The 25,068-nt window shown below is 66.9% G+C and overlaps 2 protein-coding genes across 7 annotated transcripts; one reads left to right on the top strand and one right to left on the bottom strand.

Annotated features, from left to right (window-relative positions):
* The first annotated feature begins 2,135 nt into the window (after positions 1–2,135).
* On the top strand, positions 2,136–12,838 carry LOC118260060 (transducin-like enhancer protein 1). Of its 5 annotated transcripts, none has more exons than XM_050715662.1 (21): positions 2,137–2,169; positions 2,632–2,755; positions 3,386–3,534; positions 4,214–4,277; positions 4,607–4,651; positions 6,697–6,759; positions 6,864–6,905; positions 7,460–7,655; positions 7,924–7,940; positions 8,242–8,346; positions 8,487–8,531; positions 8,741–8,896; positions 9,171–9,300; positions 9,407–9,591; positions 9,664–9,740; positions 9,986–10,235; positions 11,145–11,392; positions 11,494–11,641; positions 11,710–11,860; positions 12,109–12,185; positions 12,277–12,838. In XM_050715662.1, exons 2-21 carry the CDS (start codon positions 2,732–2,734, stop codon positions 12,442–12,444), a joined length of 2,340 nt encoding a protein of 779 aa, XP_050571619.1. In that variant the 5' UTR covers positions 2,137–2,169; positions 2,632–2,731; the 3' UTR covers positions 12,445–12,838. The 5 variants fall into 5 exon arrangements, with proteins under 5 accessions (XP_035425869.1, XP_050571619.1, XP_035425866.1 ...); XM_035569973.2 differs by having other exon boundaries at positions 6,864–6,938; XM_050715663.1 differs by having other exon boundaries at positions 2,140–2,169; positions 12,337–12,838.
* Positions 12,839–13,627: 789 nt separating this feature from the next.
* Positions 13,628–24,444, bottom strand: TLE2 (TLE family member 2, transcriptional corepressor). 2 transcript variants are annotated; one of them, XM_035569966.2, is made up of 19 exons: positions 24,333–24,444; positions 23,929–23,992; positions 23,073–23,117; positions 21,210–21,272; positions 20,936–21,010; positions 20,284–20,476; positions 19,332–19,348; positions 19,046–19,147; positions 18,742–18,786; positions 17,797–17,946; positions 16,890–17,019; positions 15,776–15,936; positions 15,459–15,535; positions 14,960–15,209; positions 14,562–14,809; positions 14,291–14,438; positions 14,071–14,221; positions 13,891–13,967; positions 13,628–13,817 (listed from the first exon to the last, which is right to left on the bottom strand). In XM_035569966.2, the coding sequence occupies exons 2-19, from the start codon at positions 23,947–23,949 to the stop codon at positions 13,710–13,712; spliced, it is 2,061 nt and encodes a 686-aa protein (XP_035425859.1). In that variant the 5' UTR covers positions 23,950–23,992; positions 24,333–24,444; the 3' UTR covers positions 13,628–13,709. The 2 variants fall into 2 exon arrangements, with proteins under 2 accessions (XP_035425859.1, XP_035425860.1); XM_035569967.2 differs by having other exon boundaries at positions 20,284–20,473.
* Positions 24,445–25,068: the final 624 nt, after the last annotated feature.

Here is a 25,068-nt window from a genome sequence, read left to right as displayed (position 1 = left end):
GCCCCAGCCAGCACCCTCGGCAGAGCACAGACCCCACAGGTCGCCTGCGCAGGGCCAAGACAGGGAGAGCGGGGGCAGCCCCAGCCCCTTCCAGCCCCGGTGGGGGACGTCTCCTTCCCCGCCTCACCCAGATGGAGCGGGGCACAGAGGTCCCCATGTGAGGGCATGGACGTGGGTAGCGGGAGGTGCCCGGCCCTGGCCCCGCAGCGCCAGCAGGATGGGCTCGTGGCTGCCGGTTCCCACTCGCTGCCGGAGGGGCTGGCGTGGCCATCGCTCCCAGGGCTCCCTGAGCCCCGCGGGCATGTGCAGGGTGGCCTCAGTGCGGTCGCTCATTTCAGTGGTTTTGCTGAGATCATTATTATTGCTGTGTTCCACCAGGGCCTGCCTGGGGCACGCTGCCGTCCCTGAGGATGGGCTCTCGTTCCCGTCTGCACTCCCTGCCACACGTGAACCAGTGCGGGCGGCTGTGCGTCAGGGTCTGGTGGTGACAGGGAGCCGAGGCAAAGGCAAAATCACACCAGCTCCCCCCCAGCGGGGTTCTCGGGGATCGTGGGGCTGGTCCAGAGGAGCAAAATGGCTGCAAGTAAACAGGGAAAGGAGAAAATCAGATCAAATGTTGACATTTCAGCTGTTGCTTTTCTTCTCCATCACCACATTTGTTTCCTGACTGGTGTGTGCCTGTCTGTGTGTGCAGAGGGGTGTCTGCACGGCCCCGTAGGGATGATTTGCTTTCTGTCAAGTGGCTTTCCCTCCTGTTGTAGGCGCAAAGCCTGCTGCTGGCCCCGCAGCAGGCAAGCTGCAGATACCATCGCTTGCACGTGGCCACCCCTGGGCACAGGACGGACGAGCTGCTGATGCCAGGGGTGCATTTAACAGCAAATTTTAACGTTGCAGGAGGGAGCTTTCCCTCTGGATGGCCAGAGCCTATGTCTCCCTGGACAAATGTCATCTGAGCAAAGGAAAAGGGGCTACGCAGCGGCTTGCTTTGCTTTGCTTCCTGCTCCGAAGAGTCGCTTTGATGGCCCAGGAAAACCCATGGCCTGCGAGGCCAGGGCTGTCCCCTGGCCGGTGGCAGTGGGACCGAGGGGACGGAGCTGCGGCGGGGGGGAGGCCGGGCCCGCTCTAGCCTCGAGGTTAAGCAGGAGCAGGGGCTGACCCCTCGCCGCTGCTCAGACGTTTGATTTCCTGCGCCGTAAGCCCGGATCGACTGCAGGCGGCAGAGAATGTCCGAGTGCCGCCGATCTCCCCGAAAGGAGAAAACCGCCGCAGAGACCCCGAAGGACAGCCGGGGCCTGCGGGGGGACTGGGGGGGGCCGAGGGGAGGCTCGGGGGGGCCCTGCCCAGGCCCGTGCCCGGTGCTGCAGGGGAGGATTTGGGGTTTTTCTGCTCGGGATCAAGAAAGGTGTCGGGGGCGCGGGGGGGCCGGCCGGGTTGGCTGAGCGCGTAGCAGAAGAAAGCCCCGAACGCCAGCCCGCTGCGTCGGGCAGGAACGGGCGGAGGCCGGGACAGAGCCTGCGGTGGAAGCCCGGGGAGCGCGGCCCGGCCCGGCCCGGCCCGGCTGTGGCGGCGGAACGCCGGGGCGGGTCCCCGGGCACCCCCTGCGGCCCGGCCCGGGGCCGTGCCCTCCGCGGGCCGGGGGGGTGTCCCACGGCCGGGCAGCCGGGCCAGGCCTGCGGGGAGCGGCCTGGGGGCTGCCACCACCCCCGGGCGCGGACGCCGGGGCCCCGGGCCCGCCCCGGTGCCCCCCGGTGCCCGCTCCCGCCGCCGCCCGCCCGGCAGCGCAGGGGTTAAGCGCCGCTCCCCCCCCGCCCCGTCTCTCCTCGCCTCCCGCAGATTGACACATTCTCCTGGCGGCCGGGCCTGGCCGCCCAATAGGAAGGCGGCTCGGCGGGCCCCACGTGGGGGCGGGCCGCTCCCGCGGCGCTCCCATTGGCCGGCCGCCTCGGCGAGCGCCCGCACGGGCTAGGCCCCACGTGGAGCTGGCGCCCGTTCATTGATCGCGCTCCGCAGAGCGGCTGCCGCGGCGGGCGGGGAGGGGGCCGGGGCCCGGCCCGGCCCGGTTCGGCTCAGCCCGGCCCGGTTCGGCTCGGCCCGGCCCGGCTCGGCTCGGTTCGGCCCGGCCCCGCCCCGCCGCAGGGGCGCGCGGCCGGGGCCGGGGCGAGCAGCGCGGTGAGTCCCGTCCCGGTCCATCCCGTCCCGTCCCGCCCCGCCCCGCCCCGCCCCGCCCCGCTCCGCTCCGGTTCGGTCTCCGCTGGGCCGGGCCGGGCCGCTCCGTGCCCGCCCCCCGTGCCCCCGCGGGACGCGCTCCGGCCCCGCTCGAGGCTGGGCGGCGGCGCGGCCGGGCCTCCCCGCGGCCGTACCTGCGGCGGGGCCATTGTCTGCGCGGCGCGGGGGGCGGCGGGGCCGGAGGCGGCGCGGGGGGGCGCGGGGCGCTCGGCGGGCGTGGGCGGCCGGGAGGAGCCCGGGGCCCCCCGGTCCCCGCGGGGATGCGGGCGGGGGGCGCGGCGCGGCCGGGGTCGGCGGGGCGGGGGCCGGGGGCCAGGGCCGGGGCCGCGGCGGGGCCGGGGCTCGGGCTCGGGCTCGGGCTCGGCGCCCCCGCGGGGTCATTTTCCGGTGTCTTCCTTCCCCTAGGGCTGGAGCCGGAGCTGGAAAACGTCCCGGGCCCCGGTTCTGAGCCCGCACCTGCGGTGCGGAGCGGCGGAAGGAACCCCGGGCCCAGCCGGTGCCAACGATGTTCCCTCAAAACCGGCCCCCGGTGAGCAAGCAGCCCCGGCCTCGTGCCCTCGCTGCGCACGTGGCCCCGGGCCCACTCCGGAGCCGGGACCCTGCGGGGCTGCCCGCTGCCCACTCCCGGTGCCCGTCCCCGCGGCGGGGTGCCCAGGGTGCTCGTGGCCATCATCCCTCCGGAGCCCGCGTCCATGTCCCGGAGTTCAGCTTCGCCACGCGCTAGGGGCTGGCTCAGGGCCGGACGCGGGGCAGTCGGATGGGGCAGGCAGAAAGCGACTGGGGCTGGGCAGTGCCCGGTCCCCGGGGCCCCCGCGCCCTGCTGCTGGGCCAGGGCAGGGGTGGGAGCGGGCCGCACTCTGCCCCAGGCACACCTCACGCACCACTGGTTGTTAATTCTCCTCTCGTGGCCCAGTGACCAAACCATTACTGAAGAGGTGGAAGGCTGTTGCCCTTCGTGGCTGGCCGTGCCTACTTCTGTCTGAAATAACTCCTTCTGCCTTCTCCTGTGGGAGCCACCATCCCCACTGTGCTGACAGCCCCTTCCCCAGGGTGCAGGGACCCTCAGGGCTCACGAGCCTGGTGGGTGCTAGCCCGGTCCCAGCCCCACCAGGCACCTGGGCCAGCAGCCGTGACCCTGACCGTCCCCTCCTGTGCCCAGGCCCATCTCCAGGCTCCCTCCGCTGCATCAGGCACCGCTGTCGCCGCCGGCACCATCCCTGCCACCCCGCAGTCCCTGAAGCTGACGTACCCTGAGACCTTGGACCGCATCAAGGAGGAATTCCAGTTCCTGCAGAACCAATACCACAGGTGAGAGCTGCCAGAGCCCGTGTGCCAGTGTGGCGCTGGGCACTTACCCGGAGCTGGCAGGCAGCGGTTCTCCATGGTGCTGGGCGCTTCCATGGCTGGCAGGAGGCACCGAGAGGCTCCCTGCATCTGTGGGGCTGTTGTGCCAGGCAGCACCACGGTAGCTGGAGAAGATGCCGCGTGAGGGGGAAGCTCGTGCTCGCCGGCCTCCTCCTGCCAAAAGCCCCGGGGGTGGTGCTGGCTGGGGGGTGCTCAGCTGGCTCCTGGGCTGCACCGGAGCCACCATGTAGCGGAGCCCCAGTCCCTCTGCTCCCCTCGCTGCCGGGTGGGATTGCCGCCCCCTCCCTGTAGAGCCAGTTGGAGCAAGGGTTGAAACACAGCTCAGCTTTGTAGTTCGCTCCATTTGGGAAGCAGATGCCGGGGAGGGGGGCTAACGCTCCCTGTGGGTTGTTCCCTGACACATGGATCCCCTCGCTGCCCACCGCTTCTTCCTCCCCAGCCTCTTTCCCACCCCCGCCTCAGGTGGTTTCCTTGGCCTGTGCTGGGAGAAGGGGCTCAATCTGCGAGCAGGAGATTGAAGCACGCTGTGTGCGGGGAGGACTCTGCCCTGTCTGGCCCGGGAGCCCTTGCCTGCTGGAGGGGCACGGGGGGCTCACTCTCTGCTCTCTCTTTATTTTTACAGCTTGAAGTTAGAATGTGAAAAGCTGGCAACAGAAAAAACAGAAATCCAGCGTCATTATGTCATGGTTAGTGAGCTCCACCTGAAAGGAGCGAGGCCGCTGGGGGGTTTCTCCTCTGAGCCATCAAAGGACGCGCAGCACCGGGATGCCTCGGCTCCCCCGCGTATTTGGGTTGTGGGGCCAGGCCCCGCGCCCTGCTTCCTGCACTTGTGACCGTCTTTGCCCCCCAAACAAGCCGTGGTGTTTGAGCCGCAGCAGCTTGTGGAGGGGGTGGCGAAAGCCGCCTCCATGTGGGGAGCCCGGCAGTGCCGGTGGCGTCGGGCTGAGCTCGTGCACCAGCGCCAGAGAGGACTCGCCATCCCCGAGCCCGCTGACGCTGCCTTCTCTCCTGGCAGTACTACGAGATGTCCTACGGCCTGAACATCGAGATGCACAAACAGGTAGGCTTGGTGCCAGGGAGACGAGCTCTGCTCGCTGCCTTCGCGTGCCCAGTTGTCCCCAGGGGCTGAGGAGCGCCCTGCGGGGGGAGGGCTGGGAGCCGCACGTCCCCTTGCTGCTTCACCCCCTCTCACGGAGCCACGCTGTGGGCCACCAGCTGCTCCCGAGCTCAGAGGCAGAAGGCTTCTTCTCATCTATTTTTAAAAAGGCTGCAGAGGAGCCTGATGAGGCATGCTCCCACCGGCCCTCTCCCTGCCCGGCCCTGTGCTCCAGCCAACTGTTGCGTGGGAGCCAGCTCTGGCACGGGGGTGTCAGCCCCTGGCCCCCCAGCACAGTGCTGGGGCTGTTCCTGCGGGTGCTGGGGCTGTGCCGGGTGCTCACACGCCCAGTGCTGCCGGCCCCACTGAGGGCATCTCATGAGTACCACGGGTCTACCCATGGCCATGCCCTTCCCGCCCGCCGCTGTCCCCTGGCCGGGCTTGTGCTCGCTGTGGTGCCCGGTGCCGCTGGCCGCCTGCCCGCCGCTGGTTGTGGCCGTGAGGAGGCCCCGCACCGCTGTGTTCTGCCAGCTGCCATCGCGCGGGGCAGGGCTGTGTGGGAGCTGCCAGGGTCAGAGCCCCGGGGGGGGTCCAGTGCCCTCCGTTCCCCCAGCCTGGTGATGCGCAACGGCCAGGGGCCAAGCGCTTGCAGCCCCCCAGGAAGCGGCTGCCTCCTTTCTGCTGGCAGAAGCAGGGGGGTCCCCGGGTAGTGCTGCCATCGCCCAGCCCTGCGTCCCCTGGTGCTGGCCCGGGCCGGGGCAGGTTGGCTCTGGGCTCATTTTGCAGGTGATGGCCCATCTCCACGGGCACGGTGCTCGAGGCAGCCACAGGCTCAGCAGGGGATGCTGGAGGCAGGGATGGGCAGGAGATGTTAATTTTTTATTGTTGTTTTGTTTTTGGTGTGGAACTGGCTTGTAGCTTTTTATAAAACCACGTCCCCGAATGTGCCTGGCCTTGGACTTGCTTACCACCAGCCAGAGGGGAGGTGACGGTGCTGGTGGCTGGGGGGGCTGCAAACAGCATGATCATTTTTCATGCTGAGAGCGTTAAAGTGCCAGTAAATTGCACATTAACGAGTGCGAGTGAATTGGAGGCAGCTCTCCCCAAGGAGCTGCTGCCCATCAGTGCATTAGGGAAGAGAATCCATCACTGCCGGCCCCAGGAGAGAGCTAAATCCTTCCCAGAACTGCCGGCTGCCAAATCTCCTTGCTTGCTTGCTTTTTTTTTTTTTCTTTCCATTTTTTTCCCCTCCTCTTTCTTTCTTCTCTATCTCCTTTTTTCCTCCCTCGGAAGGGGAAGTGAGGGCGGATGCTGGATTGTTTCTGCTGTCTGTGGGTCTGGCAGAAATGAGTTGGTGGCTGTGCTGCAGGGTGGCACGAAGGTGTCCCGGGCTCGGTGTCCCTGTGTGGGCTGGGCAGCGCTGCAGCCCCCTCGCCCCCAGCTCTGGGGGCTCAAGGTCCCTGGTTGAGAGATCTGGGGTCTGACCGGGGCCCTGCAGCTTCTGGTCCCCTCATGGGGCCCTCTCCTCTCAGCCCCACAGCGCTCCCTTCCTCCCCATCGGGGTCCCCCTGTTCTGGGTAGGGCGCTGCTGGGGGCAGCCCCATACCTGGAGCCCCACGTCAGGGCATCCCCAGTGCTCCTGGCAAGGCAGACGCGAGGGTTCACGACGCACCCCTGCGCTTTGTGCCCTGCTGCTGGGCTGGAGGACAGCCGGGGCTGCTCTGCTGCTGACTGTGGGCAGTGGGGCACCATGCCCCAGCAGAGCTTGGCCTCCCGGCCTTTCCTGGGGGCTGGAGGAGGTCAGATCCATCCCAGGGCTTTGGGACAGGGGGTGCAGGGTGCTGGGCTCCTGCTTTTGGAGGTGGTGATGTTAGGAAGCTTCCCTGGTCCTGCCCAGGGTGTTTCGGCTCTGGGGAGCCAGTGGGGCCCTTGGTGGGAGGGGGCTCCGGTGGCCTTTCAGCCCTGCCCCCGCTCTGACGGTGCCCCCCCCCCCCCCCGACTCCTTGCAGACGGAGATAGCGAAGCGGCTAAATGTGATCTGCGCCCAGCTCATCCCGTTCCTGTCTCAGGAGGTGGGTGAGCCCTCCTGCAGCCCCGTCCCTCGGGCTGCTTCTCCCAGTTCCCCGGGTAGCTGAGCCGGCTGCCCAGTGCAGACTCACTCCTCTCTCCCTGCCAGCACCAGCAGCAAGTGGTCCAGGCTGTGGAGCGTGCGAAGCAGGTGACTATGACCGACCTGAACGCGGCCATCGGGGTACGTTGACCCTCTGCCCCCACCCCTGACCAGGAGGGTGCTGGGCTCCTGCAGGTGACGGCGCCTCCTGAGCTGGCACCGGCCCAGGGCTGCAGACCCGTCCTGCCCCCTGCCCGTAGCTGAGTTGGGGGGGCCCAGCCAAGGTGGTGTGGGGGGGCTCTGTCAGTGGGAAGGGGGCCAGGGGTGCAGCTGTGCCCCCAGAGACACTGCTGCTGATACGGCGATGGGATAGCAGGGCGTGGGTGCGATGCCGTGTCCTGCGGCCCTGGGTGGGCGTGGGGGGCTGCCACCATCCCTGCCTGTCCCTCATTCCCTTGAGGCCGTGTTGGCAGGGATATGGGGGGGTCTTGGGGCAGGTGACCCCAGTCCCAGGGGGGGAGGTGGCAGAAGGTGGGATGTAATGACCCCCCGGTGGGCTGGGGATGCCCCGGAAGCCTGACCCCCTTCAGCCCCCAACCCCTGCTGGCCGCTGTCCTGACCTGGGCCCTTTGTCTCTGCTCTTTCCTGCTGCCCCCCTCCAGCACCAGCTCCAGACCCAGCACCTCTCGCACCACGTGCCCCCCATCCCGCTGACCCCCCACCCCTCTGGCATGCAGCCCGCCGGCCTCACTGGCCTTGGGAGCGCTTCCGGGCTTCTGGCGCTCTCGGGGGCGCTGGGGGCCCAGGCTCAGCTCCTCGCCAAAGACGACCGTGGAGTCCACGACACTGAGCACCGGGGTGAGCGGCAGGATGGAGCCGGGGTGGGGGGGCCCTGCTATGCTTGGGGGGCCGGGGGGGTTGGTGCGAGATGTCCCGGCCAAGAGGCACCTCCCGGGGGTGCTGGGGAGGGCTGGGCCAGGCTCATCCCCGCTGCGGTGGTGCCGGTGCCCTGGGGCTGGGCTGAAGGCCCCGGCACCCGTGGGAGCAGCGGGTGCCGTGCGGCGGCACAGCCGTGTCCCTGCTTCCCTTCTGGTCCTGCTGCTCGGCCGTGTCGCCATGGAGACAGAGCGGGACCCGGGGCCCGTAAGTGTCTTTCGCAGCCACTTCCCTCCCGCCGTGCGGGCGCTGCTGGGGACGGGTCCCTGGGGGGTGGTGCCGGGGTCCCTGGGGGCCCTTTCCCGGTGTCACAGAGCCCCGAGCAGCGTCCCCGTCCTTGCTTCTTTGTCTGCTGGCGTGGAGGCTGCGCCAGGACCCTGTGTGCTGGGAGCCCCACATGGTGCTGGCTCTCTGAGAGCAAAGCGCTGCCCCCCCCCCCCAGCCCCTAGTGCCATCCCCCAGCCCCTAGCGCTGTCCCCCAGCCCCTAACACGGCTCCCCCTGCCCAGAGCTCCCTGGCGCTGCCCAACGGGGAGCGGGCGCGAGCCATCTCCGAGTACCTGAGCAACAGCAAGAAGAGGAAGGTGGAGGAGAAGGACTTTGTGACAGACTACGTGAGTGCGGGGAAGGGGCGGGGGGCTCGGCACATCCCCGGCCCCCCTTTGCGAGGCTGGGAGGAGCTGCCTGGGCCCCTGAGCTGTTCCAGGTGGGGCAGCCCCAGCCCATTCGGCTCCGACCTTTCCCTGTGTTTCAGGGCAGTGACGCGGACAAAAGCGAAGACAACCTGGTGGTAGATGAGGTCAGTGCACGTGGTGCTGGGGTCCGTGGGTGCTGTCCGCCCCCATGCCCGGGGTGGGGGTACGGGGACGTTATGGATGAAGGGAGGGAGGCACACGGGGCGGCGGTGGTGGTGGTAGCCCCTGGGTCCAGGCTCCCAGCTGCCAGCTCGCTGCTGATGCATGGCTGGGGCCGTCCCTGCTCTGCTCATCTCCCCCTACCCCTGCCCAGGACCCTTCATCCCCGCACAGCGTCCACTCCTACTCGTCCCGCGAGAACGGGGTGGAAAAGCTGCCACTGGGGAGGAAAGAGGCTGTGCCGCTCAGCCCGACCTCCATGGCCTCCTCGAGCAGCACGTCCCCGTCCCGCAGCAAGGATGTGCCCACGGTACGTGCACTGATTCCCTCGGTGCTCGCTTCCCCACCACCCAGGGTTCGGCCATCTGCTGCCCTAAACCCACAGGGGTGCGAGGTGATGCTTGGGGGGATGGGGAGGGGCCCTGCCCTGTTGGACCCCTGTCCCGTTGGACCCCCATCCCATGTCCCCTGCAGCACTGCTGGGTTCAGGGCTGGGGACCAGGGACCAGCTCGCTGGGGGCCTCAGGAGCCCTGCCTCCAGCAGGAGGAGGGTCCTGTGTGACCCCCCCGGTCTGCTCTGGCAGGTGGAGAAGGCAGGGACACCCAGCCTCAAGTCCAGCACCCCCACGTCCCAGGGCGATGCCATGACCCCAGGCTCCAGCGGTGCCCAGCAGTTCCGCCCCGCTGCCCCCAAGGCCCCTGTGGACCCCCTGGGTGAGCCCTGCCTGGGCAGCGCCTGCGAGCGGCACCGAGCCACAGTCCCGCGGGACTGGGCCCTGCTCTGTGACCCTGTCCCATCGTGCCGCCTCTCCCCTCACAGCCCTGGGCCTGAGGACCCCGCTGGGAGTGCAGAGCCCCTACTCTGCCACCTTCGGCATGGCTCACCCCGCTGTCAACGGGGACATGGCTGGGGCCGGCGCCTATGCCAGCCTCCACCTCGTGTCCCCACAGCTCAACGGGACCGCAGCTGCCGTGGGAGCTGGCAGCTACGGGCGGTCCCCCCTGGTGCGTGAGCCCCCTCCCCGTGGGGCGTGGGGCCGTGGGCTGGGAGCTGCTCTCACCCCGTGTCCCCTCCAGGTTGGCTACGACCCGCACCCACACATGCGCGTCCCGGGGCTGGCAGCCGGCATGCAAGTGGGGACATCGGGGAAGCCGTAAGTGGTCTCAGACTGGGCGGTGATGGGAGATCAGGGTGTCCTGCTGGGCAGGGGGCACGTACCGATGGGAGTGCAGCCCCCTGGGAGCACCCATTCCTAGGTGCTCAGAGGCCACTGATACCGCTCCGCTTGCAGATCTGTCCTCAAACAGTGTTCATGGGCCAGGCACCCTGGGTCCGGTGCAGCGCCGGCTGCGCTCGGTGCAGGAGCCTCACCTTGTCACTACTCTTGTGCCCTTGCAGTGCCTACTCCTTCCATGTCAGCGCCGACGGGCAGATGCAGCCAGTGCCGTTCCCCCCTGACGCCCTCCTGGGCTCCGGCATCCCCCGGCACGCGCGGCAGCTCCACACCCTGGCCCACGGTGAGGTGGTCTGCGCCGTCACCATCAGCAACTCCACGCGCCACGTCTACACCGGGGGCAAGGGCTGCGTGAAGGTGTGGGACGTGGGGCAGCCGGGCACCAAGACGGCCGTGGCTCAGCTGGACTGCTTGGTACGGGGGGCACTGGGGGCCCTGGCATGCAGGGGACGGGTCCTGGGAGAGCGGGCGGCAGCCGCATCCCTTTGGGGGCTGCTGCCGTGTGCTCCAGGGCAGGGACGTGACAGCTGTGGCACGGCTTTGACAAAAATCTCAGTTTCTTGGGTGGAGGTGGTGTGGGGCTGCAGCGAGGGAGGGTGGCTCTGTGGTGCCCGTGTGCTGCTCCAACTTCTTTGACCCCCTCCAGCCCCTGGGGCCTTGCACCGAAGGGCTGCAGGCAGGAGCTCCGTGGGCAGCGCCTGGCCGGGCATGAGGCTGGGCCAGTTTCATCCCCTGCCTCTGCCCTGGCTCTTGCAGGGCTTCACTGGAGCCACAGCTCTCACCCGAGAGCATTTTTTTAATCTGTGTTCTTTGAGTTTATTCTGAACGGGCTGCTGGAAGTGGAGCCCCTGGGCCTGCTTCGAACGGCCCCAGCACACGTCCTCCTCTCCTCTGGCCTCGGGGCCTGGGCAGCCTGACAAATATTCCTGGACGGTGCTCACCAAGAGGATGCAGATGCATGTACAAGGAACTGACCTCACCAACTCAAGCTGCAGCAGAGCCGCAGAAAGAGGGAGCGGGGACAGTGTAGTGCTCAGAGCCTGGGGCTGCTGCGGTCTTGCCCCATGGCTGCTTTCAGTAGTGGGGTTGGAATGGGCTGGAGGAGTGGGGGGAGGGCAGGGGGGGCAGGCAGGGGTGGGGCAGGGGCATCCCCCTGCATGCATGGAACAGTTGCAGCCCCACGCTGCTCAGGGCAGGGGAAATGGGGACTGTGGGGCTGCCCCTGCCCAGCCCTGCTGCCCTGGGGGAAGGGAGCAGGCAGGGTAAGGTGGGTGCAGAAAGGCAGCAGGGGAAGGGGCTAACGGGGTCCTCCCTGCACCCCAGAACCGTGACAACTACATCCGCTCCTGCAAGCTGCTCCCCGACGGCCGAAGCCTGATCGTGGGGGGGGAGGCCAGCACCCTGTCCATCTGGGACCTGGCGGCCCCCACGCCCCGCATCAAGGCTGAGCTCACCTCCTCCGCCCCCGCCTGCTACGCCCTGGCCATCAGCCCCGATGCCAAAGTCTGCTTCTCCTGCTGCAGCGACGGCAACATCGTGGTGTGGGACCTGCAGAACCAGACCCTGGTCAGGTGCGTGCCTGCATGGGCAGGGGGCACTGAGCACGCCCCAGGCCACAGGAGGGGCAACCCTGATGGTGGTGCGCTGGCCTGCTCTGTGTCTGCCCTCCCAGGCAGTTCCAGGGCCACACGGATGGTGCCAGCTGCATCGACATCTCCAACGATGGCACCAAGCTGTGGACGGGGGGGCTGGACAACACGGTACGGTGCTGGGACCTGCGGGAAGGGCGGCAGCTGCAGCAGCACGACTTCAGCTCCCAGGTAGGGACAGGGGCTGGATGAGCCCTGGGGGGCTGGGCCCTGCCACCCCCTGACCCCTCTGCTCCCAGATCTTCTCCTTGGGGCACTGCCCAACGGGCGAGTGGCTGGCTGTGGGCATGGAGAGCAGCAACGTGGAGATCCTGCATGTGAGCAAGCCCGACAAGTACCAGCTGCACCTCCACGAGAGCTGTGTTCTCTCCCTCAAGTTCGCTGCCTGCGGTAGGTGCCTGCTCCCAGCTCCTGTGGTGGCCCTAGGGCTGTGAGCGATGGACCTGGGTCTGTGGTGTTGTCCGGCTGCCCCCCCCCCCCCCCCCCCCCCCCCAGTTTGTGTCCTCCAACACTGTGAGTCGTTCCTCAGGGGGCTGAGACACTGCCACTTTGTCCCCTCCTTGGGTTCAACTTTGGGACCTGAGCCAGGGACGGTTTGGTGACATGCTGCCCTTGCGTCCCTTGTGTGCCTCCTGCAGGGAAGTGGTTCGTGAGCACGGGGAAGGACAACCTGCTCAACGCCTGGCGCACCCCCTATGGCGCCAGCATCTTCCAGGTGGGCAGGATCAGCTGCACAGGGGGACGGGGGGTGGCCCTGGGGCTCCTAAAGCTGTGAACTGACCCCTAGCCAAGCTTATTCCCTCCAGGGCCCCCATGGGGTGGGGGAGCTTGCTCTGGGGCCGCAGCTCATACCCCCCTCTCTGCAGTCCAAGGAAACCTCCTCCGTCCTCAGCTGCGACGTCTCCACCGACGACCAGTTCATCGTGACTGGCTCAGGGGACAAGAAAGCTACGGTCTACGAGGTCATTTACTGAGCACTGGAGAGGGGACAGCCGCTGGGAGGGGGCCACTCCACGGGAGCAGACGGACAGACGGCCGCGGGGGCTGACGGATGGACGCTGCCCTCCCGGGAGCTGGCAGCCCAGGGCTGGAGCAGGCAGCAAGGGGCGGAGGGGACCCCGCAGCCAGGCAGGGCTGGGAGGCAGCTGCTGCTTGCAGGGACCTTCCTGGGGACTTTCTTCTCGTTTGGGTCTTTAGTTGTTGGGTTGTTTCTAAGTCTGGACTGGGGGTGGGGGCAAGGGGTCTTTTTTTTAATGTAACTTTTTTGTTGTTGTTAAGGCTCTGGGCCATGCAGCGGAGGATGTGCTCCATCCTTATCTCCATGAGCCTCCTCAAGTGTATTTAATAATAAAAACAGACAAAACAGCATCACCATGCCTCATCGGGGGTTTGGGGGGGGGGGGGGGGGGGGGGGGCAGCTCCGTAAGGCACCACCCCAGGGGGTGAGGCTGGTGCTGGAGGCAAGCACAGGTTGCAGAGGAAGCAGGGGGTTCAAGGTGGGAGCTGGTGGGGCTGAGCGAAGCAGCTCTGTCACACCAAGCCTGCTGTGGGCAGGGGCAGCAGGACTGGGGGCTTTTGGCTGTGGCCCCAGGTCCAGGCTGCTGTGGGAGCTTTACAGCCCCCCCCCCCCCCCCCCCCCGCCCAAGCAGCTCCTGCTGGGGTGAGGAACAAGGATCAGACTGCGGCTGTGTTCCCCCCCCCCCTGCTTTATCAGCTGTTGAGTGGCACTCAGCCCACTGCACCCAGACTAACACTGCTTTTGTTCCTTTTTATTAGTAAGAAAGTGAAAATACTGTTAAATACATCGCTTTACTGATAATTTACAGCTGGTTCTGCAGCAGAAAATCGGTGCTGTTAAATCAGTAGCAGTAACAGGGGAGCAACACCAAGCTCTGGCCTTTCTCCCTTCCCCTGGGCCTCCAGGGCAGGCAGCTGGACCTGCCCCTGCCATATCCCCCGTGTTGGGGGGGGGGGGGGGGGGGGGGGGGGGGGGGGGGGGGGGAGGGGGCTGGAGCCCTCATGCTCAGCCCCCCCCTTCATGCTGCAGCCCTGTGCCCTCTGCTTTGTCACCCCCCCCCCCCCCCCCCCCCCCCCCTTCTGCCCCAGCTGGGGTTTGGCTGCTGAAAGAGAGGGGAGAAGGAGGGCTGCAGAGCAGCTCATGCTGCATCCAGGCTGCCCAGGCGCAGGGCCGTTTTGGGGCTCAGTCCCAGGGAGCAGAGCGCCAGCAGCAGCTGGGCCCTTAGTACACCACCTCATACACCGTGGCCTTCTTGTCGCCAGAGCCCGTGACAATGAATTTGTCATTGACAGAGATGTCACAGCTCAGCACGGAGGAGGACTCTTTGGACTGGGAAGAGGAAGCAGCGATGAGGGACACAGGGTGGGGGAAGAAGGGGTGAAGACCCCCCCCTCCAGCTCACCTGGAAGATGCTAGCACCATAGGGTGTGCGCCAGGCGTTAAGCAGGTTGTCCTTCCCCGTGCTCACAAACCACTTCCCTAGGACAGGACACAGAGCAAGGTCTTCTGGGGGAGTGGATCTGCAGGGACCCATCGGCTCTGGGCCTGCAATAACCAGCCCCCAGCCCACGCAGGCACCTACCACAGGCAGCGAACTTGAGGGCGAGAACACAGCTCTCGTGGAGGTGCAGCTGGTACTTGTCGGGCTTGCTCACATGCAGGATCTCCACGTTGCTGCTCTCCATGCCCACAGCCAGCCACTCGCCCGTTGGGCAGTGCCCCAAGGAGAAGATCTGGGAGCAGAGGGGGTCAGGGGGTGGCAGGGCCCGGCCCCCCAGGGCTCATCCAGCCCCTGTCCCTACCTGGGAGCTGAAGTCGTGCTGCTGCAGCTGCCGCCCTTCCCGCAGGTCCCAGCACCGTACCGTGTTGTCCAGCCCCCCCGTCCACAGCTTGGTGCCATAGTTAGAGATGTCGATGCAGCTGGCACCATCCGTGTGGCCCTGGAACTGCCTGGGGGTAGTGGGGGAAATGGTGCGAGTCTGCTGCTGTTAGGGCTGTCTGTCTGCTCCCCAGCCTCCCAGAAACCATCATCTCCCTCACCGACCTCTCCTTGTGCCTCAGACCCCCACGCACCTCACCATGGTCTGGTTCTGCAGGTCCCACACCACGATGTTGCCGTCGCTGCAGCAGGAGAAGCAGACTTTGGCATCGGGGCTGATGGCCAGGGCGTAGCAGGCGGGGGCGGAGGAGGTGAGCTCAGCCTTGATGCGGGGCGTGGGGGCCGCCAGGTCCCAGATGGACAGGGTGCTGGCCTCCCCCCCCACGATCAGGCTTCGGCCGTCGGGGAGCAGCTTGCAGGAGCGGATGTAGTTGTCACGGTTCTGGATGGCGAGCACAGGGACCAGCAAGCAAAGAAGGAGCCGATGGGTGCAGCATCACAGCCATGGTGGGACCGAATCCCCTCCATGCTAACAGGGGCGCATTCCCTCCCACCCCCCACAAAAAAAAAAAACACTTGCTGCCCCCCGTACCAAGCAGTCCAGCTGAGCCACGGCCGTCTTGGTGCCCGGCTGCCCCACGTCCCACACCTTCACGCAGCCCTTGCCCCCGGTGTAGACATGCTGCGTGGAGCTGCTGATGGTGACGGCGCAGACCACCTCGCCGTGGGCCAGGGTGTGGAGCTGCCGCGCGTGCCGGGGGATGCCGGAGCCCAGGAGGGCGTCAGGGGGGAACGGCACTGGCTGCATCTGCCCATCGGTGCCGACGTAGAAGGAGTAGGCGCTGCAAGGGGACAGATGGGAGAAGTGAGCAATCCCTGACGGCAGCCAGGGTGCAGGAGCTGCACTCTCCCCTCAGCCACGCTCCCACTGTGCAGAGGGCACCTGCAGCGGTCTGGCTAACAGGGGCTGCAACCAGCTGTAATCGGCCAGCTCCTTGTTTGTCAGTAAACAGCTGGAATGAAACAAACGCATTGGCCACAGCTGTGCAGTGAGACCCCTGCCTGCCCCTCGCTGCCGCAGCCACACTTACGGCTTCCCTGCAGGGACAGTGGAGAGCGACGCTGGGAGCGTGGAAGCCCTCAGGTGAGGGTGCGACTCGAAAGCCACCTGCACAAAGCAAGGGGGCACAGGCTGAGCAGCGGGCTCCTGAGAACACAGCCACAAACATACGGGGCCAGTGGGGGCTTCTCGGAGGGCGCTGCAGCCTCCAGTGCCCAAACCAAGCCCCCCCAAGCAGGGATCCCATCTCCGTGGACAGCCCCTGATGAGCTCCCTGCAGCTGTGTGGGGACAGGCACCATGGCCAGCAGCACCAGCAGCAGCAAGGGCCTGGCCCTTGGCAACTTACCATCGGCGAGCGTCCGTACATGACGGCGCCGCTGACCTGCGGCGGGAGGTGGATGCCCACGTACATGCCAGGGGCCGCAAGCTCACCATTGAGGGCAGCATGGGGCAGCAGCCCAAAGGAGGCGGTGAAGGGGCTGGAGAGGCTCAGGGGGCTGCGGAGAGCTGCAGGAGAAGAGACGCGGCCGTTGGTCTCAGCCCGCAAAGGGAGAGCAGCGCCCAAAGGAAAGGGTGCCCGGCCCTGAGCCCAGGGAGTGCCCCTGGAGGAGGAGGAGGAGGAGGAGGAGGAGGAAGGCAGGCTCGGGCCTGGGCAGCAAAGACCAAGGAGGAGGACGGCGCCTGAGCTCCACCAGCCGTGGGCCTGGCACACGGGTCTGGAGAGCAGCGGGACGCATCCTGCCGGGGCCACAGCACAGCCCAGCTGCCCTGCTTCGGCCTCGCCCCACCGCCAGCCCCGCCAGGCCCCCGTGTCTCTGCCGCTGGGGCTTTGGGGGTTATTGAAATCGATTCTGAGTCAATTTTTGCTAAACCTCTGTAATTTTCCAGCCCAGTCAAGGGATTAACATCTCCACTCTGGCTTTAGTCCTCCCCTGTGCTATCTGTCCTCCTCCTCACACCTCCTGTGCCCTTTGGCTGGACAGGGGCCCAGCTCTCCCCCAGGCCTCAGCCCTCCTCCTCCCGAAACGTCCTGAAGGAAAGTGAGGCAGGAGGAGGGAGCGTGACCGGTTCAGGATCAGCCACCACCACTGCTGAACCCCTGTCCTTGTGCTTTCAGGAGGTGGCAGCTGCTCACAGCATCTTTGGCCCTACCCGAGCCTTGCCAGCATGAGGCCCCGGCCACGTCCTTGCTTCCTGCATCCCCACTGCAGCCTGGACCTGGACAAGCACGCATGTAGCTTCCTGCAGCACCACCAAATTGATGACCTGTCAGACGACCCCCAGCTTCCCACAGCAAAGAGCTCCCCACATTGGCACAAAACCTTCTGTGTGGTCTGAGCCTGCCCCGAAAGCTTCAGAAGGCACTGAGGTGGTAATACATCAGTGCGCACGTTTGCTGTGTTCCACGCATTTGATAACACGGAGCCAAACCGCTCGCCCCAGCCCTCCCGGGCACTCACCTGTGGTGTCCGTGGCCAGCGCCTTGGCTGGAGGCTGCCGGAGGAGCGCAGCCGAGCTAGGCCCCGGGCCAGGCGTGAGGGTGTCGCGGGGTGGAGGGGACACGGAGGACGTGGAGGCTGGGGGGTCCAGCTGCAAGGCAAAGGAGGAGCAGCCTCAGCTGCCGGCAGCACGGCCCCAAGCAAGCCTCTGCGGGAAGGGGCCCTTTGGGCACGGCTCTGCTGCTCCCCACAGGACAGTGCCCTTGCCTGGGGGGGCCCAGCCCAGTGGCAGGGCCAGGGACTGCTTGGGAGTGACCAGCCTCTCCCATCCCCACAGCCTGTTCAGTCCTCTCTTTTTTCTTGCCTCTCCTATTTCTTCTTCTTTTTCTGCCTGGGGATTTTGTCGACACCAGCAAAAGAAAAAAAAATTAATAACAGAGCAAAGCTGCGTGCTGTGCTGGCAGATTGCTCAGGGCGCTTTGTCTGCTGTAATCCGATTGTCCTGGGGAGCAGCCGCTCGCTGCTCCCCGCGCCCACAGCCGGCTCCTGACCCCAGGGCTGGCAAGGACGAATCGCTTCGGGCTCCCTGCGGCGGCCAGGAGGGCCGAGGGTGACAGAGCTGGCCCTCCCCCTCGCTGATGTTTCAATCTGAGAATTGGGCCGGTGCTTGGTGAGGAGGAAGGGGAGAGAAAAAAATAATAATAAAAAAATCAATTGCTCAGAGCAGCTCTGGGGAATCCTGCAGGCAGCCAGATGGAAAATACCTGCAGAGCTGGGCCCTCGCCTAGCAGACGATTAACCTCTCCCGCCGGCACCGACCTCTGCCCTCAAGTGCTGGACGCTCAGTATTGAGCACGCCAGAGCAACCCCTTCCCTATCATGAGCCCTGGTGCCCCACGGCCCACAGCGCCCTGGCGCTGCCCCTTACCAGCCCCCGGTCCCGAAGCCGCAGGGGGGTCACGCTCCGGCTGGAGGCACCGGAGGCACCGCCGGAGGCAGGGCTCTTGGGCATGTCCTGGGCTGGCGGGAGCTGGCTGCTGGGTGCACGACTGGGGCTGCTGGGCTCGGAGCAGGGGTCCTGGGGAGAGAAGGGGTCTTCGGGGAGCGGGAACTGCAGCCCCTCTGTGCGGGAGGGCAGACAGGAGCAGCTTCAGAGGCAAGGCCGCCCCGCCCGTCAGCTCTTGCACTCCTATAACCATTCAATTAGGGCTGTGATTTTTATCACTGCAATTACACCACTGAGCAGTTTTTAATGTGCCATTTTCTGCAGAAATCCCAGCTGATGTTCCTTCCAGAGCTTGTATTTTCTTGGGAAGTGACAGGAGGAAAAAAAACATGTGCTGTCCCTCCCCAGTCCTCCCTGGAAGGAAAAGGGATGTCCCCAAAAACATCACCTCTGCCAAGAATATCAGGGCTGGGCTGAAGCACTGGTGTACCTGCCTGGGTGGCTGGGGAAGGCTGCACCAGAAGGGCCTGGCAGCCGGACTGCACCACCTCCTCCCAAGACCCCTCAGCGCGTCCCTGCTCTCACCACCACGTGCGTGAGCAGCGAGCCCAGGTCCCTGGGGCGCCCGCCCCGGCCTACCGCAGGATGCTGCAGGAGAGGCGCTGAGAGGCTGCGAAGCAGAGCCAAGTCTGCAGCTGGCAAAGCCAAGCTCTGGCTGGCACAGCAGTCAGCCCCCAGCACCGCGCTCAGAACCAGCCTCGGCTGGCAGGAACGCATCACACCAGGGCTGGCGCACGCCCTGGCCGGCTGCTCCAGCACAGGAGCCCAATGAGCCCCAACCTCAGCAAGCAGAGTCCCGAACCCAACGCTCAGAGCTTGAGACTGGTATCCTGCAAGGCTTCGGTACCTGCAGCAGTCTGGGCTTACCTCGTCCACCACCAGGTTGTAGTCGCTCTTGTCCCCATCGCTATCCTGCACAGGGGAGAAGCCCAGGAAGGCTCGGTCAGGGGTGCAAGGCTGGATGAGCTCTGGCTCTGCCTGGCAGCACTGCAGGTAGCAGGCAGGTTCTGCCACCACCCCGTCACTTCCGCAAGACAGCCCGCCCTGCAGGTGGCTGCCCATGCCATCTCCCTGGGGCTTTTGGCTGTTTTCGTGTCTCCTTGCAGGATTTCTGCACCCTGGGGCTGGCAGCGATGCCCCTGCACCCCCACGCACGCTCTGCAGCACTCACGTAATGCCCAGCCGGGTCCCTCTCCTCCCGTTTCCGCTTCAGCCCTGTGCCCCCCGTCTGCTCCTCGGCGGGGGGGCTCTCCGGAGGGGACGCCGAAACGCTCTGAGCGGCAGAGGGGAGGTGTGAGGGGTGGCACAGGGGGAACAAGACAAGCCTCAAAGCCCGGCACCGCGTGCTGCCCTGCCACAGCCTCCTGTGGTGACCCGGGGAGGCCCTGGGGGCGGGGCAGCAGCTCCGGGGGGCTAAGGACAGGCTCTGTGCCCCTCCAGGTGCTGCCATGACTTACTCGGCTGGGGCTGTGCTCTGCAGCCCGTGCAGCAGCAGGACCATTGGCCGGACAGGTCGGCACCAGCAAGGCAGAGCAGGAGAGGGAAAGACGCTGTTAGTGGTGGGGCCGTGCACCCCCAACCTCCACAGCCCCCACCACCCACAGACCTCACCCCGCGCCTGTTCGCCCACCACAAAGCCCCCGGCGCTGGCTCCTCAGTGAGCACTTCAGGAACAAGCCATCAGCAATGCTGCGCGTTGCTGGTAACTTGGCCTGGACCTGCCAGTAGCATTCACAGAACTGATTTAACAATGATTAAATATTGATGATGTTTGTAAAGCACTTTGTGATCCTGATAGGAGGAGGCACCAGAAGGACGAGGAATTAGCACTGTTTACCAAGCACAAAGTTCTCAGCATGGCCGTGCGTTCTGAATTCCCTCCCGCAGCCCCCTGCCTCCCACAGTCTCTACTACAGGTGTAGTATGTATTTTCCTGTAAAGCCTCCGCTTTGGGCTATGGATACTTACCTGGTGTAAGCAGGAAGGATTTCTCTGTGGCAGGGGTCTCACACCTGCCCAGCTGCCCCTCGGAGGGGGCACCCTCATACTAAGAACACCCAGGGGTGCAGGAGGACCCAGGTCCCCAAGTGGATGGGCGCAGAGCCCCGCTGCACACACGGCTGCCCCCCGTGTGCTCCCGGGAGCCATCACAGCAAGTCAGCTGTTCCCTTGGCCAAAAATAGAGCCAGCCTCCCAGGGCTGCAGATACTTAATTAGCTGGATCTGTCACTCAGTGCCTGCCGCTCCTCCTGGCCCCAGGGAACGGCTGCCAGCATCAGGGAGCCCTGGGGAAGAGGCAGAGCAGGCAGCAGAATTCCTCCCGGCCCACGCGGGCACCTCTGTGCTGTCCGCCCGGCACGGATTCAGCCAAGCTCGGAAGGGCTAATCCAGCTGTGCTCAGCCCCTCACCTCTGCTCTCCCCATCCTGGGCCACTCTGTCCTCCTTGGCAGCCAGCTGCGACTGTGCCATCAGTGCCCCCGAGAGGGCCAGGAGCCCCGCCGCGCTGCTGGCCCCTGCCAGGCTGGGCAGCTGCACGCTGGAGGGGTGCGGTGTCAGTGCGACGGGGTGGACGTGGTGGGAGAGGTGCTGTAGCTGCTGCTGCTGGAAAAGAAAGAGCAAACGGTCCTCGATCCCAGGAGGAGGCAGCCGCGTGCCAGACACACCTGGTGCCCCCATGCTTTCTGCGTGAGTGGTGATGCGAAGCACGATGAGATGAGCGCAACACGGGGACCAGGTGGGGAGCGCAGTCATCCAGGCTGCACGGCGGGGTCACAGCACCTGCCCCTTCCCACCCAGGGCACCGCAGGTGTCCCCCCCCCGTGGACACAATCCCTGAGACACAGCAGAGGACCCAAGCTGGGCTCCCCCCTGCATTGGTCCAGGTGGCCAGGGATGATCCCGCAGGCTCTCTGCCCTCTTCTCTACCCAGCAGCAAACCCCAGCCACCGCTGTAGACCAGCCCTGGGCTCATCAGAGCACTAAAGACCTTCTCCCATCATCACAGCACATTGCCTGGAGCAGGACAGAACCTTCCCTCGCCAGCCGGGCAGCACGACTCACCCCGACGATGCTGTTGAGCTCTGCCATCGTCACCTGCTTGGCCCTCTCCACTGCCTGCAGGACCTGCTGCTGGTGCTGGGATGAAGAGCGCGGGGAGGGAGGGCGCTCAGCGCTGCTGGCTGGGGCACCGCACGGCCCCACGTCCTGCCCAGCCACCCCAGGGCTCTGCAGACCCCCTTTCCCCCTCCAGCCCAGGTACTGCGGTTTCCCCTCCCTGCCCACCCGTGCTCGGCCTGGCCCAGGTTCACCCTTTGGGTGCACGCCCCCCGCTCACCTCCTGCGTCAGGAGCGGTACGATCTGCGCGCAGATGGCATTCAGCCTCTTGACAATCTCTGCCTGAAAGAGGAGGCAGGTATCAGTGCAGCCACGGGGCTGTCAGCCCCCCAGCGGGGCAGCCAAGCACCCCAGGGACACACGCTGCCTCCCCGCAGCTGAACCCTCCCCACCCTGCGCAAATCCTCCTGCCCGCGCGGCCCTGCCGGGATTTCCCGAGCTGCTGCCAAGGGAGGGCCGCCGCCAGGGCTGCGGGACCCCCCCAGGCTGCCAGGTCCCCCCGGACACACGGGAGGGAACTCGACTCCCAAACGCCCGTGGAGCCGGGCCAAGCCGAGGTCTGCGCTCGGCCCCTTGCATCCAGCTGGCTGCGCTGAGCCCGAGCCTGGCGTGGCTTCGCGGGCTGCCGCAGGCTGGCAGGGAGAGCCGCGCCGAGCCGCCAGCGCTGGCGCTGGGCCATCAGCATCCTGCTTCCTCTCCCCGAGCACTGGGCTCGACGCCAGAGGGGAGCGGGGGGCGCAGAATTCACACAACGACGCCGGGGCCCCCCCTCCAGCCCCCCCCCCTCCAGGTGACCCCACAGGCATTACCGGCACACCCGCCCGCGCCTCAGCCGTCCCCGTCCCAGCGGGCAGCAGCAGAGCAGTGCGGAGGACCTGGCGCACCCTCCGCAGCCAGGGCAGCCCCCAGCCCCCCCACGGCAAAGAGCCTTTCCTGGGGAAGGGGCCGAAGCCTCCAGCCTGGCCTCCCAGCCATGTTTCCCAGGGAAAACCTGACCCCCCCGCCCAGCCCACGAACCCAGCCTGGCTCTCGCCAGCAGAGGGATTGGCTGCTCTGAAGTGTTTTCTCATCTCAGGTTTCCTACAATCCCTGACAGCCTTGCAGAGAGGTCAAACCAGGCACAAAGCCGCAGAGAACAAAGGGAACATTTACGGGCTGCTCCCCGAGGCTTCCTGCGTCCCAGGGAGGGCACAGGCTGCCCCCCAACACCCAGATCACCCCCAGGTCCCCACAGCTGCTGCTCCGGCCTCCACCCTTTATCCCCCCTGCAGCAGGGGTCCCAGGAGACAGGGACCCCCGATTCCAGACAGCACCTGCCAAGGCAGGGCCTGGAGTCAACTCAGGGCGGGGGCTCCCCCTCCCCAGCTGCCTGGCCCCTCGTCACCCAATGGCCCCATCACCGGCCCCACGCAACCGGGCCACCTCTGGCTCCCAGCCCCACCAGAGCTTGGAGCGCACGGGGCCAGCAGGAACGTGCTCGAGGGCTCTGCAAGCCTTCCTGCTAACAAAAGGAGCAAACTCAGAGGGGCTGAGCCAGCTGGAGGAATATGGCAGTTGACTTGCCACTTTGTCAGGCATTGGTCCAAACTAATTTCCCTGGCAGAGAGCCCGTGATGACTGGATTGATAAATCTGAAGAGGGAAAGCAAATTAACGCTGGAACAAAAGGGGAACCAGGGAAGGGTGAAAATACTCCTCTGGCTTCAAGAAAGGAAAAGGGGATTTAAAAAAAAAAAAAAAAGAGAAAAGACAGACAATCCATTTGCCTCTGAGCTCCAGTTCTTGCTGCTTCCTCCACGCTCCCTCCTGAGCCTGGGGCCCCAGGAAGCTGCAGCGGGGAGACGCCTGCACGGGGATTTGGGATCCACAGCCACGCTTTCAGAAGTGCTTTGGGATGGTGGGGAGCAAGCCCCGTCCCAAGGCACCTGCAGAACTCAGCGCTGCACGACCTGACAGCGCTGAACCCCTCTGCAGGCCAGACCCTTGCTCAGAGCTGTGCCATGCCCCGTGCCGCTGCGGGGACAGGGCAGTCACCATGCTCCTGGCAGCCTCTCCCCCTGCTCCTGCTCTCCTCCCCGCTTACCTGCTTGTGCATCTCGATGTTCAGCCCGTAGGACATCTCGTAGTACTGAAAGCAAAATCACAGCAGAGCCAGCTCAGGAGCTGCCTGGGGCTGCCGGCCCACCGCCCGGCCCTGCTTCCCCAGCCCAGCTCCCCACTGCCACCGGTGGTCCCAGCTCCCCGCGGCCCCGCAGCCAGCCATCGCCGCCCACCCTTGCTGCGCCGTGAGCCCGGTGCAGCCACCCCAATGCAGCTCCCCCCGTGCGGGCACCCCGGCCCCAGTGACGGGGCTGTCATCGCCCAGGCAGGGGGCTAGGGTCTAGGTCCCCATGCCTTTGGGATGGGATGAGGCGGGTTTCACCAGAGGGGCCAGTTGTGCCAGGTGCTGAAGGAGAGGGAATGCTGCTCTGTCCCGCAGCTCCCATCCTCTTCCCTTCCTTCCCACAGCCACCTCCAGCCCACGGTGCCCACGGCCGGTGCCAGGGTCCACCAGCTCCAGGGTCGTGCCACGCAGCTCAGAGCCCCAGAGCCCCAGCCCCAGGGTATTGCTCCCAGCACCCCTCCTTGGGAGAGGCAGAACAGAGGTCTCGCAAAAGCCCAGAAAGGAAAAAAATAAATAAAGAAAAGAAATGAACCCCCTGGCACGGCTCCTGGGCTCAGGCAGCACGCAGCGGCAGCAGCTACGGCAGAGCAGCCAGCTGCCGCGAGGAATTGTGACCGACTCCTGCCTGGCCCCTGTGCCCCGGGGCCAGCACCCAGGAGAGCCCCAGCGAGGCGCCCCCGGCAGGGGGGGCTCGGGGAAGCCCCTGCCCCCCCCGGGCAGCCTCCGAGCGGCATCGGGGGTGCTTTGGGGGGCAGGGGGCGAGCGGGGAGCTCACCATGATATAGTGCCGCTGCATCTCCGTCTTCTCGCTCACCAACTTCTCGCATTCCAGCTTCAGGCTGCGGAGAGGGGCCGCGGCCTCGCTCACGAGCCCCCAGCCCCCGCCCCCCGCTCCCCTGCCCGGGCTCGGGGAGCTCCGCGCCGCTCCCGCCTCCCCCCGGCCCCGCCGAACGCCCCCCCCGGTGGCGCTGCCCCGGGGACCCCAACCCGCGGCGGGGCTGCCCGAGGGGCCCCCGCTCCGCCCCCCCCGCGCCCCGCTCCGCCCCCCCCGCGCCCCGCTCCCCCCGCGCCGCCGCCGCCGTCCCCTGCGCGCCCCCAAACCGAGCTCGAGCGGCGGAAACCGAGGGGGGCTCCCCCTGGGGACCCCTCCAGCCCGGGACCCCCCCGCCGCCCCCCGACCTGTGGCACTGCGCCTGCAGGAGCCGGAACTCCTCCTTGAGCCGCTCGCAGGTCTCCGGGACCGAGAACTTGAGGGGCCTGGGCGGGGGCTGCGGACACACGGCCCCGACCGCTGCGTGAGGCCGCCCCCGGCCCCGCCGCGCCGCCCCCGCCCCGCCCGGCCCCGCTACTCACGGGCTGCCGGCCCTGCGGGAACATCCTGGGGGCGCGGCCCCCACCCCGCCGCCGCCGCCGCCCGCTGCCACCGGGGGCAGCCCCGGCTCCGCCGCCGGCGCCGCGGGTGGGCGGGGACCGGCGGGGCCGGGGCCGGGCGGGGCGCGGCCGGCGGGCGGGCGGGGGCCGGGGGGAGCTGCCCGGGGCTGGCGGCCGGCCGCGGGGCTCCGCGTGGGGCGGGGTGGGGCGGGGTAGGGCGGGGGGGGGGGGCCGGGGTCCCCGCTCGGCGGAGCCGCCGCCGCCGCCGCCGCCCGGCCGAGGCGCCCTTAAGGTGGCGCGGCCCCGCGGGGGGCACCGCTGGGGCCCAGGGAGGGGGCGGCCCCGCGCCACCTTAAGCAGCCTCGCAGCCCGCCGCGGCGGGGACAGCGCCCGCCATTGGCTGCCGCCGCGGGAGCGCCGGCCAATCGCCCTGTCCCGCTCCCACATGGGTTCGTGACGCGCGTCCCGGGGAGGCCAATCGGAAGCGAGCGAGCCGCCGGAGCCCCAGCCGGTGCGCAGCGGGGCACGCTGGGAGTTGTAGTCT

The sequence above is a fragment of the Cygnus atratus genome, chromosome 26 (genome assembly GCF_013377495.2).
Source record: "Cygnus atratus isolate AKBS03 ecotype Queensland, Australia chromosome 26, CAtr_DNAZoo_HiC_assembly, whole genome shotgun sequence".
Classification (NCBI taxonomy): Eukaryota; Metazoa; Chordata; class Aves; order Anseriformes; family Anatidae; genus Cygnus; species Cygnus atratus.
The sequence above is the reverse complement of the archived record's forward strand: the minus strand, read 5'-3'. Positions and strand labels throughout refer to the sequence as shown.